Source organism: Haemorhous mexicanus, chromosome 3, assembly GCF_027477595.1.
Source record: "Haemorhous mexicanus isolate bHaeMex1 chromosome 3, bHaeMex1.pri, whole genome shotgun sequence".
In the NCBI taxonomy this organism is placed as follows: domain Eukaryota; kingdom Metazoa; phylum Chordata; class Aves; order Passeriformes; family Fringillidae; genus Haemorhous; species Haemorhous mexicanus.
Genome location: NC_082343.1, coordinates 47,999,309 through 48,025,184, shown reverse-complemented (window position 1 = coordinate 48,025,184; position 25,876 = coordinate 47,999,309). Strand labels below are relative to the sequence as shown.

Below are 25,876 nucleotides of genomic sequence, written 5' to 3'. Positions count from 1 at the left end.
GCCTTTCCTGAGCATTCCGACAGTCAGGCCTTCTTTTAGGTGGCGCCAAGCAAACTTACCCGCCCATTTCAGCCACACAAGATACTGCAAGAAAATCCCAAATCCTGCTTTCCTTCTCTCCCCTCTTTAGTTCATCTCTTACAGCATAACTACAGTTTGTACCAGCTGTGAAGGCACTCCTATTCTGGGTGCAGTGTTACCCCTTCCAGCTGTGACTGTGCTGCTGCTCATCTCCCTCCTGAGCCTGGCACAAGCAGCTCATTGTAGATCAGCTGGCTGGTGCTGGAGGAGCGGCACCCTCAGCTGCTCACTGCATCCAGCTGTGCTCCAGCTGCTTGAGTTATTCTGTGATCACAGTTCACACAATTCCTGAAAGGGTGACAATTAATCTACTCCATCCTGTAAAGAAAGGGAGGAAAATGGACAGGTAAAATTTGATAGTGATGAAAAAGAAAGGCTCGAGACACAAGCAGATGCCAAATGACATTTAACAATAAAATAATCCACTTTTGCAGTAAGTGTAAAAAGCAACACACCCATTTCACAACGTAAGTTTTCCTTTTTTATGATGTGTGGTCAACGTCCAGGGCCCTGCCTTTGCCCTTTTGTATTTTAGCTATTTCCTCTAGCACTTTATTGCAGAGAACATCATATAAAGTGACATTTGTTGTTTCTAGCTCCCTTTACAATTCCTCAGACCATCAAGGAGAAAAAGAAGTTGAATCACTGGAGGAAACCCCTCCAGTTAAGTTCATTCCTCCCATGCCCTTTTTATGAAAGTGGCTGTTGATATGAAACTTAAACATCTGCGGAAGATTGCATTTCATAGTAACTAGTGGTCCTTGATGCATGGAGCATACATTTTGCACCCTGTTACACACCTGGCATTTGGGCTGGACCAAGAAAAAAGTTGGAATTGTGCAACCATTCCAAATGGCTGTGAATTTGCAGGTACATCCCATAGTGTACAATGTAAGGAAAGTAATTAAGACCTCTCCAGGTTGTGCTTGTGGAGGAAAGTTTTAAAGCCTTTCTTTCAACATGAAAGGAAACTGGAGAGAAGTACTGTTTTACTGAATGGAATCTCAACAGTGGGCCTGATATTTTAAGGTGCTCTGCAACTTTGACCCACATCCATTGTTGTAAGAGGTCTGAATGTCCCACACTTCAGAGAGCCTGAAATGACACGTGGTATGGTGTGGAAACCATCGGTTAAAAAGAAAAACCAAACTTTGTAGGAAAAGAGGAGGAGTTCTGACTTTTTGCTCCCCTTCACCTCCTGATGTCCTCTTGGCATGATGCACTGAAGTGGCAATCCCTTTCCAGGACTTCTGCAAAGTGTATCCCCCCATGTATTCACCGAGAACTGGAAGGCATATAGTTAAGAACTCAGTACACACTCTGTTTTAGTAGGGAACAGAATTAAAAGTATTAAAACAATGTACTGGGTATAAATGACAGCTGTGACAGGAAAATGAGAACAACTTTCATGTTTTTATTGCTGCCTTAGAAGCAATTGATAAACAGTACACTTCATATATAAATGAGCATGTGTCAATATATGACAACAAAAATAAATTACAGTGACATAGTATTTAACTTTACAAGGTTGTACAAAATTTCCAAATATGAATAGATTTCAACTTAAAAATTTGAAATAAGTTAAAACTTCAACTATTCTGAAGACTTAAAAATATACATACAGTTTCACTCAATCACATCATTTACAGTATGATTTTTTTTTTAAGCTGTTTATTCTTAGACACCCATATATTTTTGACTGTATTAGTGGAATATATCCTGCTATATGCAGCTTTGCTGCAGTGGGATAAAGGGGTTCCCTGAGGGCACAGAACAGGCTTTGAGTGTTTATATTTTAAATAATTTGATTACATATATTAGCTAGAAATATAAACCCAAAGTTTTATTTATCTGTCCTATAATGATAGACTGATTTATCTGCTCTTTCTAGAATTTCCATTGATGTTAATGAGAATTTTGAAGAGAGCTTAACAGCAGGATTGAACTAAACTAAGTCTGTTTAGCCAGGATGAATTAGGTCAAATTATTTAATGAAGTATTTCAAGAATATCTGTTTAGTATTAGATGTCACTATAGACTACATAGCTAGTCCTGGCTATGCACTGGCATATTTGCTTCCACAACTAATAGGAAAATATATTTGATATGGTACTTTGAAGTAATGGGATGGATTGTGGATTGGCATTTTTAACACCTCAGTTATATGCACATGATTATTTTATTAAGTAGTATGAAGATTAAAAGCATTTCCCCAAACTCCTTGGCTGTTGAGTATGTGACAATTGAGAATTCCAAGGATCTAATTCAAGCTGTAAAATAAGGTAAGGTGGAGGAAATTCATACTGTGGCTGGATCACTCCTGATAAACTAAGGCTGGTGCAAACAGACTCTGTGCACCAGCAAAAAGGCAAAGGCTTGTCAATTCAGAAACCATTCATAGGAAAACAGATAAGGAAAGAATTTTGAACAAACTGGCACATGTGAGAAAATTGCTCAATTGTCAAATATACAGGAAGACACTTGTGCGGAGGTGGGTCTTAAACTGCCTGCGATTAATTTGGTAAGAAATAAAAAAGAAATCCAAGATGTCTATTTGTGAGACTGAATTTTCTCTTCTCTGAATATGTTAAAATATCTATCAGAATGCTGCACCAGTAATCCACAATCTTTCCTCCAAACAAATAAATGTCCTGTGTACATCATTTAAATGAGAAAGGAAGGAGTCATAAACAGGCCAGAGCTGTGCAATCCCTCATTTCCATTTTTCTCTAATGTTATTGGTAATAAAGACCACTGCAGTCTACAATTCAGCTGGAAATTATTTTAGAAGCCACTGTTTTTGTTGTGTGAATATGTTGTCATTGGGCAGCAGGAAGGAGGAAGGGAACTGTATATATGTATATATACATTTTATATATATATATACATATACACACACACATACATTTATATATAGGTATGAAAGTGACTGGGAGTGGTTTGCTCTGTTCACTCTATGTTTTCCAAGATAATTTCTTTGCAGGCTCATGCCCAGGGAGTGCAAGGTGAGGGCACACAGGTGGAAGTATGTTATGCTGATGGGAGGCCACACAGTCCACCCCCACCCTGTGGTGCAGGGGCCTGGCTGCCTCTTGCTTTTCTGGGAAAAATGTGCATTTCAGAAGCACAGAGGGAACCTTTCCCTCTGGAAAAGCCAGCTGGAGCTGGGCTTGGATCAGCCCCCAGAAAAGGCTGTTTTTCACCGTCGCTAGGAGAGCACAGAGCAATTTCACTGAGCAACAGACGAGCCATTAAGTGAATTAATAGCAGTCAAAGAATATTGTGGCATATGACTGGAGTCAAAATTTCCTTCTACAAATCCACGCCTAAGGGGAGTCCTCCCACACTGAAGTTTCCCCAAAGGAAAGCATCTACATGATGAAGACTTCAAAAAACCTTCGAGATTGTTTACCCCTCTTGCAACTTGTAATCTCAAATTACTTCAATCAAAACAATTACATTTCTCTTAATTGATTGTTCCGTGTTCTGCCCCTGTTTTGGCTCCTGAGAGGAAAAAATAACATGGAAATATATCTCAAAAGTTCAAGCAGCATCTAGCAGTTATGTAAACCTTACCTCACCGACTGCTTGGCACACAGTGTATTACTGTACAATCAGATATGTCTTTTACATCCCATAATTTGTTTTTATCTTAACTAGCAAGCCACTCTATGAGCAGCAACGAAATAAATGAGTTTATCTCCTTATATTAATGCAATTGTTATCAGGGGCATACAGGGTAAAAATAATTTGCAGATTAGAGTAATGTATTTGCAAGGAAATTTCCACACGGGAAGGTGCCACCTGATTAGTTTTCTGTGTAAAGTTTAAAAAAAAAAAAAGAAGAATAAAAAAAAAAAGGTGTTAAAGCATCTTGGCAGGAGAAAATCTCTTAAGATCACAATGTTCCACCGTGGTAGCTCAGTGGGAGCCAAGTTTTGACAGCACATTTTGGGCTGATACCCATGCGGTGAAAGGAGGAGTGTGAGCTCTCGTGGGACATCTGACCTGGACCGATGCATTGATTTTTCTACCAACACACAGCCATCCACCTTCTGCCCTCAGGACTGAAATGGTGGCAGTCATGCCAGAGGGGAGACTAAAGCATTTGAGTCTCCTCTTACTCTCATTTTTATTAGCTGCAAAAGGGAAGGTTCCTCTAAAACACTGAAGCCAAGGAAAACGATTGCTCGTCATCATTATCTGCCTCTACTCTTCCAATTACTGTGCTAGTGTTTTGCAAACTGCTGTCAATATGAGCTAGGGCCAATTATTCTTTCTGAGTGTTTACCAAGACATAGAATTTAATTAGATGGCAGAAAAAATGCTGCACAGCAAGGTAGGTGTTAGCAAAAAAAGATCAACTTGGCCAATAATTTAAAAAATGTTAATTTTCTGTCTAGTACCTGAATGGGTAGCTATGACTGGATCAATAGACACCAGATTTTGAGTGAATGCTCAAGCACTGTCTTTTTACACAGCAGAAGTTGAGGGGCTCTTTCTGACCGTTTCCTGTCATTTTAAGAGTTTACAGCATATTCAGCTCCACTGGTTTTGATGAAGGAAATCAGTTTTATAAGGCGCAAAATTCCAAATTCTTTTTCACGAGATCTATTTCTGAGATACTTAATTACTGCATGAAATTTCTTCATATGTTTCAAAATCAGTAAGCAACAGGCAAAAGTCAATTTATTTAAAATTTTCAAGCCTTAGAAGTATGTATTCAGATATTGTCTCTGGGACTTGTTTTGCTCCATAACGAGCAGAACAGAAAGCTTTCAAGTAATAGGAACATATCAGGAAACACATAAAATATGTTCATCAGATTCCTGCAATGTTATCTCTATTTCTATCACAAAAATACCCGCTATCTCCAAACAGAAGCAGGAAGCTTATGGCTCTTTCTTGTAACAGCTTGCCTGGTGTGGCCCACACCCTTCCTGCTGTGGGGTGGCAGGGGCAGGAGCTCAGTTCCAGCTTCCCGTGAGGCAAAAGTCCCATGACTGCTGGTCAGCTTTGAGGCAGGAGGAATTGGGTTAAGAGGCAATTGGGTGATGGGACACCTCTAGAAACCCAGGGATGATTCACATTAAAAAAAACGACATCTTCACTGACATCTTCTAACATCTATAGCTTACACCAGAAAAACTTCATATTACATTTATAATTTTCTTACTTCTTTTAGAAAGCAATGGATTGTAATTCAGGGATTTTACAGCTTTAACTAAGAGCTCTTGTGTACAATTACTGTACAATCTTAGTACATGGACTTCAATGATCCATCCCTATGCAGCTTGCTTTTGGGAGCAGCTGTCCATCCTTAGTCTTCATATTTCTCTAATGATGGATTCTGTGCCAGTCAATATGCATTGCAAAGACTAAAAACCAAAATCAAACAAAACCAAAAGGGGCACCTGTGTACATTAGTTTAAGTCTCTTGGCATATTTCATGCTGATCCTTCCTGTCTCACAGCAGGAGAAATATGCAACTACGTAAGGTAGCTGCACTGTTTTGAAAACAAGTTAAAGGACCTGAAAGAACCTTCTATCATATTTGGTGAAGGGCAGGGGCAGAGCAGGAGATAAATGCTGTTCTATTCTTTACACACAGGATTTTGTTCAGATTACCCTGGCCAACAAATCAGATTTATTTTGAGTAAAGGGACAAAACATTTACTCAGATATACTTCTACAGCCTGAAATGTGGAAAGTTTTGGTCCTAATATCACTTGTAAAATAAACATCATTAATGGAGATACGAGGCAAGAAAATGGAATGTATTTCTGAATTGGAAAAATTCATGCCAATGGAGGATAAAAGCTGCCTAACTCCAGCTATATATAGCTTTGCAGATGCAAAGAAATTACATATTTATATATTGATGGCAGAGGGTCTTCAATAGGTACAGCCAATAAATCTATGTGATTTGGTGATCTCTGTGAAGGATAAAAGTAATGAGTGGAGAAAGCACTGAGCGTCAGGATATACAGCACAGGCCTATTTCTTGTGATGTATCTGCATGAGCAGAGTGCATGAGCACTGTGTAGGATTCAAAGTAAATTGGCTCATTTCTTTTGCCCCATGGTGTTAATTAGTCTGTGCCACAATGGTAATTATAATTCTTAATGTGGATTCATTAAGCACAAATTAAGGAAGGCCATTTGGCCATTTCCTCATCCCTTTGGCACCTCTAGAGTAGGTAGCATTTCAGGAGTGACTACAGTTGCTTTGTCACCCAAAGATTTCAATACAGAAGAAAAATAGGCTCAAGAAGACTGGATGTGTTGAAACTACATAAGGAATCAGATTCTGTCCAGAGACTTTATTTCCATGATAGTGTAAAAATTTTCAGATCTTTTGAGTATTTTCAGTAAATTAACTATGCCTGTATGAATGAATTGAAAAATAAATTTAAGTTCTCTTGGCACAATAATATTCTGTGCTTCTTTGATTGTTAGGCATGGTTGAGTGATCACCAGATCATTTCAAGAGTGCTTTCATTCCAGAAAGTGCACTAAATAACTTTGGTCCAGGAGCGAGAAAGGATCTCCCATCCAATTCCTGGAGAATGCATATGCACCCAGACAAACAAGCCCTGCTTACATATTAAGGCCTTATTATTTAGTCCTAGAGTGCTAGAAGAAGGATCTCTTCAAGGAGGCCTGAGGGGGGTGTCAGGGTGCTCTGCCAACAGTGTAGCTGATGGTGACGCGTGCTCTTGGCTCACAGAGCCATTCATACACTGAACTTTTTTGGGCACTCTTTACATGTGTTTATTCACCCTTATGCAAGGAGGATGTGCACAGCTATAAAGCCTTTAAATGTCTTGGGTTTTTTTCCTCACTTTCTGCCAAGTTACATAAATTTTATAGCTTCACTAGCTTGGGAAAAAAGTTATCTCTCCTCACCACCATTAAATTGAGTGGTTTCATTGTCATTTTCATAAGACACTCCCTTAAGCCAGCATCACACAGTCAAGGATTTATTGTTTGAAAACTCAGAAGGGGGTGAATGTCCTAGATATACTGGGTATTTCTTAGACTTACCATGCAAATGAGGTTTTTAAAGCCTGCAAAATTCCACCCATGAGACTGGCAAACGAAAAGCATTATACTATGCAAAAGAAAGGGCAGAGCAATAGGAGGGGTTGAGGGAGAATGATTGTTTTTTTTCCTCTAATTTCTAATGGAAGGAGTGCTGTTATTACCTAAAAGAATTTGCAGTGATGACTTCCTGTGTTTGTGACATTTGCCTCCAACTATTTTCATAGTGACTGGATTTCTCTTTCAACTTTGAGAAACTGGCAGTGATGTTCACACGGACATAGAAGTTTCTCTTACATGAAGGTAGATATAATCTAGTCTGAGAGGCCTTTTTTTCTTTTTTGAAAGAAGGCAGCATGAGTTTGGGTAATGTAATGGAGTTAAACCTAGTGCAGCCTTGATGCAATAGCTCAGTAAGTGAAATACGTTCATGCATTTCTTGATTTTGGACAATGTCCAAAAAGCCAGCTCAATATACTGAAAACACCATATCCAGAAATAAGAACAATGCAATTATAAAAATATGCATTAAGGAAAGAAAGCTGTGGAAACTTTTCTTGCAGATAAGCAGAGGAGACCTAGGCCCAGTTTCACTGACCAGTTACAACTGAAGAGCCATCAAAGGCAATGGTTACCATGGCTGACAATTTAGCATAGGTTTGTACATACATTGCTCTAGGTACACCTGTCTGTATGTGCATGCACAGTAGAGTCACACATATCCTTCTGAGACATACACAGTGCATGGAGATCTATAGGTACAATATACACACCATACAATACATGTTGGAATAGGCCATGAAATAAGTAGCACTTATATTAATTTTTTCCCATGTTACCTGTCCTCCTTCCATTAAACAACCCATGACAGGGACTAGGTCTCTTGAGCCATCTTGATATCTAAAATTAAGCAAAGTATCCTCAGGCATATCTAGAAATCCATCTGGGAAAAACTACAATGATATTTCTTGAGAAAAAAAAAATACAATCTACGTTATATTTTGAATGCGCAGTGTGAGTGGTGAAGAGCAGTCAAAGTCCCAAATGCCAGTTCAGCATAGGTAATGAGTTTGACAGCTAAGATTGTGAAGAACTGCCAGTGACCTCAAATACTGTAATGCTCCATCTCAGCCAAGTTGCAGTGCCATGGTGTATGAAATGAAATAAACATAGTGTAGAATTCCCATTCACACTCAATTTGTTTACAACAAATAGCACAACTGCATTATCTCTGCCTTACTTTAAAAGCTGGAGTACAAAAATTCCCAAGTATCAGACATTACAAATTAGCATTTTGCACAATATCTTTCTGGCAGCACAAAAATGTAGAAGTAGAAAAGTGCAGATGCTATAAATGATCTATGCCTGCTACAAGGAAGAACATCCTAATTAAATGAAGTTTTTAATTCCATGAAAACCTGAATGTCATGCATGCTTTAGCTAAGCTTCCAAACTGAAGTGTTTGGGTATCATAGGAGTGCAGTGCATAAGCCAGAAAAAGCAGCCAGCACTATGAACACCTCAGCTCCATCAGACATCTCTGCATACCCTTTGGGCTTACAAGAAGCAACCAAAAACGTGTCACTTTGACCTGCTCCCAGAAGCCAGTGCAGCGGTATTTGAATGGGCAAATACATACAAGATATAAAGAATATACAAAATAGAAAATCGCAGAGGGTGGAACTACCACAATGAATATATATCTTTTTTTAAAAATCCCAAATGCATTAAAATACATTATTATTCATGAACTGTGTGAAGTCCAAGCTAGTGGGGGTTTGGGAGGATATCCTTATGGACAGGTCATCCCCTGGTCAGGCTTGGTGAACAGACTATTTGTGGCACAGACCAAAAATTTCTGCCAATAAGGAGCTGGCAAATGTGAAGCCTTCTCCAGTTGTTTTTGATATGTTTTATACATCTTTAGAAGAGAAAGTTTCAGACCTCAAAACTTTAATACTCCTGAAATTAGTAAAGTGTCTTTTGATAATATAAGATCAGATAATTTTGCATAGAGGGACTGTGAAAGGAAAAGAAAAAACAGCTGATAAAAAGACAGGCTTGTAGAGCATATTTTAGCACAAGAATCTAGGAGCCACCTGGAGGAAAGTGAGGGTTTAGAATCTCAAATATAAATTTGAATAGTGATGCATAGTCAGATAACTAAGGGGTGAGTGAAAAGCAGTTAATAAATAGTATGACACTGCTTGACCATCCCTACTGTATATAGGGTAGCATGATGGTAACTATTTTTAAAATTATTGATACTGCTGATTAGGGAAAAAAAGCTTAAAACTTCCTTTTGCTTTGATATTTGCATTTCTGCAAATGTCTGTAGAGGCAAACCAAGTGTACTTTGGGACCTCTACTCACTTTTTAGATATACAAGGTTGATAATGAACCAAGACTTTTTAGAATATTCTTGCAGAAAGAGTGAAGAAATGTAATAATCAAGACAGCAAAGCAAGAAAATGAAGCTGCACATAATTGAGAAAGGTCACCAACTCTCTCAGAATAGCTGTGTGCATATTCCTACTGCCAGAACCCTGTAGGCTAATTATTGTTTAGGTTACACAGATCCACAAGTGAACTACTCAGGACTTTTCTTTATTTGTTTAGCTTTAAACAGTGCCAGACTAATCTGCAGTTCACTTTTGTTGAAAGTGTGTTATGCAGGAGTAGGAAAAAGTGCTTCAAGCACCATAGCCCCTGCCCTCAGATTTTCAGATCAGACATCTCTCACTGCCTATACCAGTACAGAAGTAATAAACTTCTATCACAATTTTACATTGAAAAAGCCAAACATATAATAATGCATTTTGTTGCCTGTTCAGAGGCTGGCAGTGATTTGGTCTGTTCTACAAGGCTTTCTCCAGACAACCCATTGGCTCCTGTCTGGCTATCGCTTCTGACTTTTTGGTCCTTTTCATATGGAGTCTAATCCTGTATTATTGCAATTAATGGAGACTGGTCTCTGAAAAGCCAGCTTTCAGAGCTGTGAGAAGAGTTAATGGGACTGAGCTGTTTGTCTGCCTCAGAATGACTCTTTCTACTGTGTTTCTGACATAATTTTCCTCAAAACAGATGAAATATTACACCATTGTACTTCCTAAAAGTAATTCTGTGTCATTGGTCTTGCATTGTTCTTCTGCAACCTATTATGTGCGCCTGTGTTCATAAATAATATATCCACTAGTGCATACAGCTAAAATTTTTGTGTGTGCATGGGTTTAAAGCAAATACAGCAACATATAAAATACAAATTAAATTGATGCTCACTGTACTTGTAACACAGCCAAATTCTTAATATTTTGTAGTGCATATTCCATTAAATAAATAATAACTAAATTGATCTATGCTACAATATGTGTATACATACACATTTTATGATACCTGTAAATAACATTTTAAAGCCTGTTCACACATCAAAAGACAGGTTGTTTATTTCTCTGTTAGAACAATCCAAGGATTTAACTCTTCCTATTATGTAAACAGTGGTGACAGATGCTTTCAAGGAAGCTTAACTTCAATAAAAATAATAGTTTCCCATTTTAAAATCAATACTAATATACCATAAATCCCCCGATGAACTCTGGCTTCCTTGCATGCTCTCACATTTTGTGAATTAGGGGCACAGCACTACTCTAGATATCAGAATATAATAATATGGCAATATATATAGATATAGATATATATTTAAATGTTAAAACATTTCAGGTCAACTTGAGTAATGAATATATTTCAATTATAGGCTTTTTTCTATAAATAAAGGTAATTAATTTTCTTTGCAACTTGGGTGCCTTGTTGTGGGTAACAAACCAGCAAAACAATTCCGGCATCATTAGTTCAAAATGCAATTGTGACATAGATGAAGCTTTAACTTTTTTCTTTTTTGTACTAAAATTGTACTTGCAGTAGAGTTCAATATAATTTATGAGATTACTTTAGGGTAGACATTTTAAACAACTCATACAAAAGAGAATTTTTTTAATGACAAGAAAGCTAGGTAGAGTCTATTCATTTCTCAAGCAGACCTTTATGAATCACTTTAAAAGGACACTACAGCTGAAGACTGAAGAGCAATATTTATCAACATTAAATAAAACATTTGGTGAAATATGTATAAATATTTCTTTATATGAACATAACACAAAATTAAATAGTTTAGATACACAGACACCATTTAATATATTTCCACTGTTGTCAAAATCATCTGTAAACACCATCTCACACTGAATACAAAAGCAGCTTTAACATCAGTTCTGTATTCACAACACTGATGCCCCTTTGTAAAATATGATACTTGTTTTATTTTCAGCAAAATAAGAGTCTAAGCAACAACAACAAAAAAGTTTTGGTCAGCTCAAAGGAGAATATAAAATAATCTTTCAACATGTAACTAAATCAGATTTAGAGCAACAGTTTAAAGTACAATCCTTTCCCCAGGGGACCTCTGCCCTTTACAAATCGTGTTTGGTGCAGACCACCTCACAAATACCAGGAATTACTGGTCATGTCTAAACTATAAATATTAAAGCCCTTTTAAAATTGTCTTTATCAAAAATTGCCAGGTAACAAATTGGCAATATCACATTTTTCACACCACTGAATAACCGGGCGTCAAACGGATTTAGGTGCACTTCTCCTGATGATTTTTAAAACAGGTTGTGGAAAACAAACGCTTTTTAGTGAGCATCCTTCACATGCAAAAATAAAGCATTTCTTTGAAACAAATAATTTGCATCTGAAGATCACCTGGGCCGACACTGCAAGCAGCAGGGCTCCACCAACTTTTATCAGAAAGTTACAACTTGAACTTTTATTGGAAGCCGCAGAGATGCTGCACGCAGGATCTGAGCTGGCTCTGCGATGGGCGGTGCATCCCCACGGTGCAGCTCAGGACAAGGTGTTGCAGGAGCCATGTGAGCTTTGACAGCGGCACAGCCTTCCCAGCAGGACACGGGGCTGCTGCTGATGGTTGCACCTACCTGGCTCCCGAGCAGCTCCCTCTGAGCATTGGTACTGTGCAGCCCAGATCTGGGATCTCATTATCCTATGCCCTGCCAAGACAGCTTCAGGCTCTTCCCTGAATGTAGCCTTCAATTCCTTTCCCCTTTGTATCGTTTAGAGAGGCATGATCACTTTGAGAGACTCTATGCTCAAGATTAAGGTTTTACTGGGCAAGTACCCAATTATAAAACTCTGTAAACTCACAGGCTATGTTTTGGGTTTCTCAGTTTGAAATGTGGACACCATGTTTTGGTTCCAGAGATAAACTTGAATTTCAGGTGGCAAATAATGAGCTATATACTTATATATAACATGATTTTTGAACTTTTAAAAAGCTTCAATCGCATGTAATCATGATGGGGGGCCCTGTAAAACCTATAACAAATAGATCACCTCTTTTCTGGGATGTGTGTATTTTAGAGGTGTGAATGTATGCTATGCATACACACACACTCACACACACACATATAACATCAGCTGCACACACAGACACTCAGAAATCAGAATCAGAATCAGGGGTACAATTAACTATGTATCAGAAGAGAAGTAGACAGGAAGCTCAACCAGGACAACAAGAGGCAATTCTTCAACCTATGCAGTGTTTCAAATAATTTCATATTTCTGTTTCACCAGCTTTCTACATCTGTGTGCAACTTGAACTGAAAGTTGTTGGATTCCTTGGAAAAAAAAAAGTTGGGCTAGCTAGATGTGCTTACCTGAGATCCCAGAGTTTATTATAATCAAAGAGCTGGGCAGATCAGTAATGGGTTTATAATTGCTATACAGCTTCTCGCAAATTCATAGGAAAACTTTATTAAATCTTTCACTCCTTAGTAAAAATGTTGAAGTTTCTTAGGTTTTGCTGAATGTGAATTGACTTTTATATTAAACTGGATTTAATGAAAGGATAAATAAGCCTGGCAGCTGCTTTCATGTCTTGATGTTTAAACCATAGAATCTGAACCCTGGAACCACCTTCCCGCCCCAACCCATCCTGTCTCATCTCTTACTACCTTGCCTATCCTGCCCTGCCCCGTGCCATCCTGTTCTGTCCTATCCCACCCCATCCTGTCCCATCCCATCACATCCCTGCTTCGTTATTTTTTTATTTGTTTAAAAAATACTATTCTATGAAGCCTCCCTAGGGATCCGCTTATGAAAAATGACGGACTGCCTTTGCTGATACTGCTGTTTGCGCCGTTTTCGTTTGTCACACTGGCACAGCAGCAGCATCTTGAAAGTGTTTCTGAATGTTTTGTTACACAGTGCATAGCACATGGGGTTCACTGTGCTATTGATGTAGCAAAGCCAATACCCCAGGTGCCAGAAAGTTTTGGGGATACAGCTGCAAAAGGTGTTCACCAGAACCATGATGTTATATGGGGTCCAGGTAATGATGAAGGCAAACAAAATGGCACTGAGTGTCTGTGCTGCTTTCTTTTCTTTGATAAGTGACATACGTTTTCGTTTTGTGATCTGACTTCTGGTCTTCAAGGCAAACTTTTTTGCCAGGGTTGCTTCCTTAAAGGACAACGGCAGGGCTGTCGATGTCTTGGTGACTGATGAGATGCCATCAGAAGCTGTGGTTGTCTCTTCTGATTCCGGCTCAATTGGAAGCTTAGTAAAGCTCTTTTGGAAATTTCCACCATCCTGAACACCTTTGGGAGGGTGCAATTTTTTAGGTTTCTTTTCCTTCGATTCTGTGTCGGATTTCTGCAGTTCATCCCCTGACTCATGCAAATCTTCCGAGGAGGGTAGTTTTGTGGAATTGAGGATAGCACTGTGACCAGGAAGCTTCAGCACGATTGAATAGATGGCTCTGGTCTCTGCAGCGATGTCTTCTTCATCAGAGGAGGCTGAATTTTCAAGCGAGGCAGCAGCATCATTGTTGTTCCAGCTGTCACTGCTGCTATGCTCCTGGTCCCCCTGATCTGTGCTGGGTTCCCAGCTCTTCATTGTGAGCCAGAAGTGGCAGCGTCTGTATTTCTTTCGGGCGGAGCGTTTCATGTTCTGCCGCTGCAGCTCGTAGCTGCTGCAGCTGCGGGAGCTGCCTGTCTGGTGCACGAAGCGCGCTGCCTCCGCCTCGCTGCCCGAAGCCTGGAGCCCTGCTAACTCTTTGGTGCGTTTCTCCGTCTCCTTGTAGATCCTCCAATACAAAATACTCATAATGGTGACCGGCAAATAAAAGGCAGCTATGGCAGTGCCAAAAGTGATGATAGGTTCACTTAGAAACTGGATGAAACATTCATCAGGAGGCACAGTCCTCTCCCCAACAAAATACTGCCAAAACAAGATGGCAGGGGCCCAAAGAACAAAAGAGACGATCCACGCTAAACCAATCATTACCCCAGCCCTTTTGGTTGTTCGTTTGGCTCTGTATGTCAGTGGCCTAGTGATGGAAAAATACCTGTCAAAACTTATCACAAGGAGATTCATGACAGAGGCATTACTGGCAACATAGTCAATGGAGAGCCAAAGATCACAGGCCAAGCTTCCCAAAGCCCAGTGGTCCATGATGATGTATGTGGTATAAAGATTCATGGAAAGAACACCGATGATCAAATCTGCACAAGCAAGGCTCAACAAGAAGTAGTTGTTGACTGTTTTCAGTTGTTTGTTAACCTTAAATGCAACAATCACTAAGATGTTTCCTATGATGGTCACCAGTGCAAGGATCCCAGTGAGGAAAGCAATCAGAACTACTTGCCAGACAGCGTGTCCACCCAGAGGGTCTTTGCTTGTGGCATTTAGGGTCATGTTTGTTGATTCCACAGTGGAGAAAGGAAAACTCTCTGTGGTCTGAGGGAAATCATAGCTGCCAATGAGTGATGCTGCTTCATCGAGGAGTCCCGGTCCATGCGAATCTCTCTTCCAGAAGGAGCTCACATTTGGTAAAAGGAGCGAGGATGAACTGTTATTATGCATGATCATTGTGGTTCTCTGACATAGTCTGTAGCAGAGAAAAACAAAAATCAGGTGAACAGGTGAAGATGTTAAATAACCGTCCTTATACTTGTACATAAAATCACTTTAGCACTTTGAAAGATGTCTTTAAAAAGCCAAGCTGCCTGTGACACATTTCAAGTCAAACCTGTATGTGATATCTAGACTGTGATTGATCTGAACTCTTTATAGTGTTTCCTCATAAACATTCAATTACAGAGGAACCAAAATCCCAGGAGAATTTGAATGTGCAGTAGTATTAAAATGCCCCCAAACTCTAACTCTGAATTAAAACGTGGCCTGCAGGATCCGTCCTGAACTCAAAATCGCAAAAATCCTGGAGCCTTTAAAAATTAAGTTCCAATCATATGAAGCCACAAATCTCCCATGTTCCAATCAACACTGGTCCCCACTGCTATCCTGGCTCTAGCACAAGAGAAAAACAGTCTCTCTGCTGCTCCAGCTATAGCTGATGACAAACAAAAATATTGCTCTGCCTTTCCTTAAACTATGGAGATACAAGCCAGCATAATTTCACTGCGTCAAGCTACTCTAACATGTGAGGCTGCAAAACTCTTCCCATTTTCATCTACCTTTCAGCTATCTGATAAAAGTAGTAAAAGTTCTCATTAGCATTTTTTGCACATGCCACAATTCATTTTTTTTCATGCATATTTTTATACTTGGATCAAGGATTTTGCACATCTAATGACTTCAAAATTTCTTTGGGGGCAACACATGGTAAAAGTGACTTTGAAATTATGGTCTCTAGAGTCAGAAAAAAAAAATTTGACAGATGTATGTCAAAGCAATCACTAAACACTTTAGGAAAACAGCAGAAAAAAGCATGAAAGGAATTCATAATTAAGCGTTAATCCTTTTCCCCCAGTACTTACATAAAATGAAAACATGCTTAGACTAGGAAATTGCAATTCTCTTATTTCTTAGTTTTTCTAGTCAGCTGACTGGATCCCTAGTAGTAAATGAATTATATCATCAAGAAGAAGAAATTCAGATGAAAAAGTCCATCACTGACTGTAAACATTGAGCAAAATATGCTGTCAATGTTTGTTTGTTTTCTAAATGTGAATTCTTCCAGAGTCAATATATAATGGCATGAGATAATAATGAGTATCACAATACACTGATTTTACATAAAAATATTTAACCAAAATAGGAGAGCTTGCTTATGTTTTTCTAATTAATTTCTAAATTCACATTTCCCTTGAAATGTACTTGGTTTTGTTATGAAGCCATAAAATACTGTGGCATTTTAAATGGGGCAGTTTCCTTGATCTATGCAGTAAATAGATCAGCAATTCCTTTCCTTTGCTCATGTAGGATAACTAACACAAACCTCTCCCCTATTTCAATATCTAGTGCAAATGAGGTTTTATTAGGTTACACCGAAGATGCCATTTATTATTATCTAATTCAGTTCACTTTTAATGCATTCATCATTGCATAACCCAGAATATGAACACAATAATAATGAATAAATATTGCTCTGGTAAATCACACAGTTAAATTTTAAGTCTTTTGCCTTATAGAATGATTGAAAACTCAGAGCAGCTCAACTTCTAGAAAGAAAAATGGTAAGACAGGGCTGCTGGAAACCATCCTTTTTGCAATGTTTTATTTAGGAAGCAGGCATTTTTTCCAGAGCTGTCAGATGGGATGAGGTCAAAACCAGAATAGTATGAGAGATCTCAAATAATGATATTTGCTAAATATATGCCAGAAATTATTAATGTTATAGGGTGCAGACCTTTCTCCACTCACACTGGGGACAGAAAGTAGAGGATGAAAGCCAGAAAGCATCTGCTCTGCAGCCATACATTTCTGAAACCTCTGTAGGGCAACAGCCAATCCAGCCAAGTATTGGTTGAGAAGTCTGATTGGTACATTTAGATGGCAATGATATCATTATGCTACTTTTTCATAAAAAAAGACAAGTCGGTATCTTCTAACACACAAGAAAAAAATCAGGAAGAATATATCAATAAAGGAGATCAAACTTCCACTAAAATGGATATGGAAAAAAAAATCACTTAGAAGTGATGGTAAAAACAATGGTATTACTTAAGAAATAAAAAAAGTTAACTGTTAGGTATACATATTCATTTTATAACACAAACATGAACTAATCTGAGTGTTAACCTTGGAAGTCCAAAACAAATACCATAAGAGATAAGAGATACAAATAATCTTGCAAAATTATTATGTAAATGCCACACTATCTATCACTAAGTCCATAAATCAATTGTGAATTCTATTTAACTGTAGACTTTGAAATGGAGTTCCAATGGAAATGAAATGATAAATCCTTTCAGAATTGCCATGATTCAAAAGACTCATGATAAGGAGTCCTGGGATCATCATAATTCAGCTGCAGTCTTTCAGACCCTGAAGAAGTGTTGGAACCAAACCTTCCGTTCTCAGGTCAGTTCTTTCACGTCTGGATTTTAAAGGAGCTTCTCTAAGTCATTGTTTCAATGAAAACCTGAGCAGTCCTTAGCAGTCCAGTAACTGAGGAAAAAGAGAAACTGAGAACAACCCACCATCGCTCTCCTGCTGTCCAGTGCAATCCTGCATCTCTAATTTGGTTTTTTAAACTCCACAGGGATTAGAGGGAACCCTAAGCTCACATTGGCTGCACAATTTGATAAAATGGAGGTACCAGTGGGATGATGAGTACAGACTTTTGTTATTCTACCTCTTCTACAAGCTCCTGTAATTGAACCATTTAATTCAATAAAAAAATGTATTAACCATATGTCCATCCGCACAAAAAAAAGAAAATATCACTACCACTACCACCACCACTACAACATACCAGATCAGCACAACTGGATTTTCTTGCCTTTAGGAAATCAAGGCAAGCTACGTTATCCATCATTTTCCAAAGCTGCCATGCAGTTTCTGCTTTCTGTATAAGTGCTGCGGGGAAAGAGTGTCCTGGGTTTGACAAGAAGACAGCGGGATTCGCAGCGCAGCCGCCAGCACCTGCCCAGCAAGCCAAGCTCTGACAGAATGATCTGTGACCAAGTGGGAAAGCAGCCACACATACTTCAGTAAAACAAACACTGCAGCATTGCCTGAGTGAGGCAAACATATCCAACTGTGAAATGATTATAGGTTTACATACCATGATAAGAATACACAAATCATTGGTATGATACACTGCATTACAATTTCAAGGCAGGGAGTACCAGAGGAAACTTCTTTTAGCCTAAGAATATATAATTACTTACCTAAGATCATAGTAATGGTATTCCCTGTGGGTTTGAGTATTTTTGTTCTTGTTTTTGCTTTTATGAAGGGTACAGGTCAGAGATCATCAGACACAGTCTACACTTCCCAGAATTATTCAGGAAAAACCTAGGCCCAGTACAGGCAATGGCTATATAGATCTTCATACACATCCACCCAGCAACCCCTGCTCTCTGCCCAGCCAGAGGGAGTGAGATTTTTGATATCCCATTAAGACCAACTGGAAGGGTAGGAGAAAGCATCTACAAAGATGGTCAATGATTTCAATAAATGGGTATAACCTAGATTTTGACTAGTCTAATTTATTGCACGTTGCTGTTAATAGAAAGCAAAGTAGAAAAAACAATAGTAACAGTTCTATCACACATTTTCAGTGCATTTAATTTCTCTCTGCTTATTTCAGTTTTAAATGCTTTTGTAAATACTCCACATTTTACCAAAGTTTTCTTTTCCTTAAACCTTTCTATTCAAGAAGTCTATTTTTCTTGCTGTCTTTAAAGGGCTCTAAGAAGCATTTTCTGGGAAGTGAGAGGGCGATCTATGGGCTTGGCTATCTATGAGCTCAAAACTAGCAAGCCTTTATGGCTGGAGAATTTCACATTGCATCTGTTTACACAGACAAGAAAATTGCTTACCTTATTTTTCCTTTTTCTTCTGCACTGCTCTTATATACACATTAGCCTAAACAGCAGAGCTCCATACAGTGATTTATAAAAGTCTTTTCTAACACAGAGAAAGGAAGCCTTCAGACTGCTTAATACAGTTATCTAAACTAGCACAAACACTTTGTTCCAAAACTATTATTTGGTAAAATAAAAATATATATTTGAATTATTAGGTTTTCCTAAGATTATTGGCAAGACTATGTATAACAATATTTCAAAACACACAGCGGTTTTTTTTTGTTGGTTTTTTTCCCTCAAAATACAGTGTATTTTTTCAAAATACAATAAAGAACTTTAAAAGGTTGTAATAGAAGGTTAAAGCATTCACAGTTCTATATTTATGGTACCTCATACCAATTGAAGCTAGTGTAGCACAAAGTAAAGGATTCCATATGAATGTTAATGTGGCAACAGGAAGCACAGTGTAATTATCAGTGAACACAACCTCAGATTTTATGCATTTTATGCATTATCATAACTAAATTATGCTTATATTGAATACATGACACTAAATATATATTAGCTTCTTTGAAGAATGAGAATACAGAACCATAGAAATCAAGCACACCGGGAAAAATCCTGACCACTGTCTTGCACCTTCACAATAGATAAAAACAGATTGTCATATACTTATATATATATATATGTACATATACACATAAGTATATCTACACACAAATGTATATCACATATAATGTGACAAGTACATGTATATAGAGCTGCAGATGAAAGTATATGTGTGTATACATATATATGTATATATACAAAGTATATATACATATATACTTATGTATATATGTATATATACACTTATGTCTATATACACACATATATCTGCAGCTATATATACACACATAATTTTGTCACATTATTCCAAATATTGTTATAAGGGAAGATTATCTCTTTCACTAATTAGCTATCAACTTGATAGCTATCAACTTGATACAGATAATGTTCAGTCAAACATATTCCAGTTACACTTCAACTCAAATGCTCCCATTTTGGATCCATAAATATATTTTTTTTCTAAATTCACCTAAATTAAATGCCAGCACTTTAAAATTAATGAATTAGATTTGCTCATTATTTGCTTACTCTATTTGTGCTGCTAGTGTGAGGTCTAGCATGAGCAAATTAGGATCTCATTTCTCTAACCATATGGATCCTTTTCATTGAAGAGTGTATAGAGAACCTAATGCATAGCACTGAGCTACCTGACCCATCTCCCTTGCAGCCCTGCAGTCAGAGGAAAGGAGCATCCCTCCTGGGGGGCAGAGGCAAGGGGATGCTACCTCAGTGTTCCTGCTGGGACATCTAAGGATGGCAGATTAGGAGAACCTGAGTCTGTGTACCTAGCACAGCCAGGAAATACACTCTAAAGCTGGGCCATGGCAAGAGCCTCTTCTGTGCCTTAATTTGCCAGTTAGCTTTGGCAAACTTCTACCATCTTCTTTACTAGGAGTGAGAGACTTATGTTCATATTGCCCAGCTGTACCTGCCACATCCTCTGGGGACGTGGTTGCTTAAACTGTGTTTGCTTTTAGAGAATTTGCTCTTCCAAACACCTTATTTCTTGCAGTATGAACCCTTCACTGAGGGTTTTTATATCATGATAGAAATGTAACTTTGAATAGTAATGCATTTTAATGGCCAGTGACTTCAGTGGAAACATCTGCTCATTCATATGGTCTCAAAAATAAGTACCTTGTTGCTATTAGGACCAGAAAAGAAAAATTTCAGACGTTGCATCTGTGCAAAAATCCAGATATGCATTTCTGATCTCTTTCACTTAAGACTTCTATCAAAGATTGAATTTATTATACAACCTGCATAATTTTCTTGCATAATTTTTTCACAAATATCCCATCTATAATAAGCACACATCCTTGTCTGCATTGTTAAAGGAGAGTGATTTTCACAGATTTACTGAATAAGTGTTTCTGTACTATTTATTATTTATCTGCTCTATGACCCAATACTCATTCACACCATGAATTTCAGTTTCAAAACAATCCTATCTTGAAATCCTCTAAAATGATTCCCAGAAGTTTCAGAAATGAGCTACTGATCTCATCTGTGACAAGCCTCAGGGCAGTGCAGGTTTCTCACATGTAGCAGCAGCAGACTTGCCAAAGGAAAGGCACTTGTCTTTCTTGGATAAGTGCACTTAGTGGTTATTGTCTAAACAATTCATACAGAACAAGGTGAAATATTCAAAAACCTGAGTTTGGACATGTCTAGAGTTTTCAAATGCTTCAAAACAACAGCAAATCAAGCCTTGCCTAATTAAGATTACAGAAAATATTGACTATCAGCTCAGTTAAATCTGTGAGGTACAATTCTTTAAAGAGAGGAAATTATCTAAATTCCTGGCAGTTTCAGTGAGCTTTATTAGAATTACACCCCATCTGTCTAATTGACATTGGAGGAAACAGACATGCAGCCTGAAGCTAGTAAGAATTACAAATACTAAGAGTTTTACTCACTTTGAGCAAACCACTGCAAACTGACTTTGCAGGCATGTGGGGACAGGAAAGTTTGGAAAAAGGATTTATTACTACACTGAATATAAATATGGTATTAGATTTAAATGAAAGAAGAATACATGGCATTCAATTATATCCTCTATTTGTGAGCAGCGCATATTTTCCCTTGGAATAAAACCTTCATCCTAAAGACTTCCTTTCAGTCTTTTATTATGAATGCACTTTTAAACCCAGGATTGATTAATATTTTGTTCATTAGTATAATGTTGGAATCAGAGTTGTGATCTAGATTTTCAGCTCTCTCTTTATGAAACACTGTCCATTGACTCCATAGATAATCCTCCCAATGAGATATTTAAAATCACAATAAAATTTTCACTATGTGAAATAAAGTAATGGGAACTCTTAGGCTTAATGATATAATTTTCCCAGATGTTGTTAAATGCTAGAATGCCTTGAATCAACATGGAAAAATAGTGTCTAAAGAGAGAAAAATCAAGCCTTGTAAGTGATTTCTCCTCTTTTACTGAGATGGCATTGTCCTCTATAAAATAATCATGTTTGAGCATATAGATATTGAGAAGAGCTTGTTATCAATTCTAGATAAATCAAAAAAATGCTGTCATATTTCTAATCCTGCCCTACCTTTAGTAATACTTGCATGCATTTAAATTCCATATTTAATGGGAATGTTAGCCATTAAGCACCTTCACAGGGAACAACAAACCTCATAGGCAGACTTCTTTACTGTCCTAAATGGTACTGCTTTAAAATGAAGTCATCAACTGATCATGCCTTAAAAAGAAATAAAATTTTGCTTTTTCTGTTTGCTCACTACGCAATACACCTCCAGAGAAAACCAGAACACTGTACAAACACTTTTCAAGTATCAAAAAATTCAGAGAGCCTGGAAAATGAGCTCTAAAGAAGCTCAACTGACACCTGACACAATCTTTTCAATTTTATTTGTCTGCAAGAAGAAAACGAAATGACAAAATGTCCGTCAAGCCTTGAAACAAGAAAATGGAAAATATTTTTTTCTGGAAATCTTTCTCATGGTGAGAAAAGAAATAGCCCAAACAACAACAACAACAACAGAACTGTAAAAAAAGCCCCCTCAAACCACAGATTTTCTGCTTTTCCAATGTTTTTTACCTTCAGAAACTAATTTCATTTTCTCTCAGCTTAGAGCTAAATCTCAAATGTTTTGTAACAAAAAGTGTTGAAAGAAGATGAGCTCTATTTCATTGTTCATTGAGTGAAAATTATAAAAATGTTTGTGTTTCCATCAAGGTCTGGCATAGAGCTATCCAAGTCTCTGGACACAAAGTCATGTTTACCTGGTGTCAGCTCCTGTTATACAAGAGATCTCTAACAAGCATCATTTAAATGTGTTAAAAACCATGGATTTGAACTTCCCCGGAGTGTCAGAGAGTCTGAATGTTCCTAAACTGAGCTATTGCTGACCACTGGGTTTCCTACTGTAACTGTGGCACTGCATGCAAGTATTAAAAGAGCAGACTATCTACTTTGGCTTTTGTTGATGATGGATAGTGGGGCAGCTTAACATAGGATGCATAAGTGACTTGAAAAATGCTAGGAAATTCTCTATTAAGAGAAATTTACAGTTATTGGCTTTGGTGATTGAAAGATTACTGCTATCTACTGTGGCAAACCCAATACTCCCACACAGGACAGATGGTTTACTTAAAAAGTGAAAGAAAAAAACATCACAACCCTGTTGAGAGATTTCAGCTAGAGAAGAAAATCACTAAGAAAAAGCTACTGGCTAATGAAATCTACATAGCATTTTGGACAAAAACTATTTATATGGAAAAGGAAATTTGATGAGAAACTTTGTGTAAGAATGTTATGATTTTAATATAAAACAGTGCTTATTATTTTGTCTAAATAATGCCTTAAAGCAGGCAATCATAATAATGCATTAAAACATTTTTTTCTTGGTGCCAAGTTTTCACAGTTGGTCAGAAAATAACATTTTCAGTGAATTAATTTATTGTTTTACAGAATGGAAATTCTTATAATCTGAGATTTGGGGATATTTTTTCACACTGATAAGCTTATGAATTATGCTAGTAATTATTTGGAATGGATTTATTGCTGGGGAGGTAAAGAGTTCTGTGTGCAACCTTTTTATGTATTAAATTTCTTTAATACACTTGCAAACAAAATGCTATTTTATGGTTGAAACGGAATATTTTTTACCTCAGTGAAACACTTTGGTAAATAATCAAGAAAAAAGGGAAGATACTTTTTGTTGCAACCTGTCACTCAAAATATTTTAATAAATATTTTGTTTCTTTATTCACCAGTATATTTAAAGTCAATCTTTTCATCTATTTAAAAGTGCAGTTTAACACTCACTAGGTGGCACAATAGTAATTCAGAAGCAGAAGTCTGGATTTGCAACAAAATCTTAACCAGTCTCTCATAAAGCCTTTGTCTCATACATAGAAATTACAAACCGAATTATATCTGTTCCTTGATAGGGACAGTGATAAAGTAAATGCATGTCATTCAAGTACTGGTCTCAATCAAACTAGGAGCCAAATTGCAGAAAACTGTGTTCCTTGATGCAGTTCAACTTAAATTCTTTTTTTCTTCCCTGTTGGAATAGACACATCTGCAAGTCCTAGTGGAATTCTGAAGATTAATCACAATTGCCCATTCCAAACTTCAACCCCCTTTATGCATGCTGCCAGGAATTTGTAAATCTCTGCCACAATCGGATGGTGGCAGGCACTGTGGATTTTAATGCATGCAAGCAATTGTTCTTTAGTGAGATACAGACAAGTAATGATATAATGCTCCAATGCTATGCTCCTTTTCAGGCTTTGTTTGCAGGGCTTGTGGGTTTCCTGTAGTTGTTCATTCTTTTGAGTTAACAGAGGAAAGATGTGCCCAAGTGGGCATGTCACTAAATGGAGACATCTCCAAGGAAAGCAGACTTGACAGAGAGGGAGGAGGCACTAAGGAAAAAATACTTTTTAGCTATTCTACATAAATGCCTGTTGGTAGCCCTCATGACAGGGTCCTCTTCCTACTAAGATTTTACTGGGTTTGCTTGGCTATCTCCTTTTCTGCCCTTTTGAGATGTATCCCTATAATCTAAAGGCTTCAAACTACAGTTTAAAAAAAATCACTGCTAGTATAGAGAATACACATTCACAAGGCAGTGATTTTATTCTGTGTGCAAAATGGATCTGCTCCAGCAATTCACTGCAGTTACACCACAGAGTATTGATTTCTTTAAGACCCTCTTGTCTGATGGTTTTAGGAGTTTTGTAGTAAAAGAGGCATAAGCCTGAGGGGGGAAAATGAAGGACTCAAGGTTAAGAAAGTTCAGCGTGGAAGTCAATGTATTCCTAATTCTGTCTCAGGAACTCTATGCACTACAGGAGGAGTGATGTATGCAGATCTTTAAAATAACATCACCTTCCCTTGAAAGGGTAGTGCAAAGCTGAATTTAGTAAATCACAGGCATTCCTCAACTTCCATATATGCAACTTTGTAAAATGAAGGATTTTGAACTATATCTTTGAAGGGTTTTGTCGACACAAATCTAAAATTTTAGGATCATTCCATCAACAAAAAAAGACCATTTTTAAATCCAGCAGCAATGTTTGCACCTATTACACTACAAGTTTTCTATTCACTGTCTAGCTAACACAGTCATGGTACTCTGCAGTCCCTCCTTGTTTCTGTTTCTGAGGATCTGGGCAGTCTGTACATGGCAAATAGAAAGACATGGAGATATAATTACATTAGCTGTAAAGGTTGCTATCTAAGTAACAGGATTTTGCTTCTAAAATAAGAAGGTTGAGTGGACTCATGATTGTTTGCATTTTTCCTTTCAAGCCTATAAAGCCTGCATTTTGTAAACCCATTACAGTCTCAGAGAAGCAAAAAAGGACTTAAAATCAGGAGTCCTACATAAATTAGAAGGAAAATATTTCTCCTAGCTTTTTGACAGGGTTGCTCAAATGGCAAATATAATATGCTATTTTCAGAAAGAAAGTAGAAAGCTAGAAGAAAGAGAATCTGTACCTGGAAAAAATATCTCCTGCTCTACAAGATCAGAAGTATTTTCATGCTTGAACTAAGAGTAGGGATACATGCTGCACATCTTTTCACAAAGTCCCATTGCCTCAAAAAAGAAGCAATAATGCTGCATTATTTCCTTCCATTCATCTGAATCTTCCAGCTGCCCCACTTTTATGCTTTGATTTTCCAGGGAGCTGTACTTCTAGGCTGCTGTGGGTCTAGCTGACCAATTATTTTTTAGAATCAGAAAAGAATTCTCTATTTGGTTGCCACTAAGGAGGGTATTTTGTTTGTTGTTCCTTTAATCTTT

The 25,876-nt window shown here is 37.7% G+C and overlaps 1 protein-coding gene across 4 annotated transcripts in view; it reads right to left on the bottom strand.

Annotated features, from left to right (window-relative positions):
• Positions 1–1,475: 1,475 nt before the first annotated feature.
• Positions 1,476–25,876, bottom strand: part of CHRM3 (cholinergic receptor muscarinic 3) — a 270,929-nt gene continuing 246,528 nt past the window's right edge. For all 4 annotated transcript variants that reach the window (XM_059841674.1, XM_059841677.1, XM_059841675.1 and 1 more), the window contains one exon: positions 1,476–15,084. In XM_059841674.1, the coding sequence (XP_059697657.1) occupies positions 13,263–15,084 (1,822 nt within the window). In that variant the 3' untranslated portion in view covers positions 1,476–13,262. The remainder of the gene's footprint in view (positions 15,085–25,876) is intronic.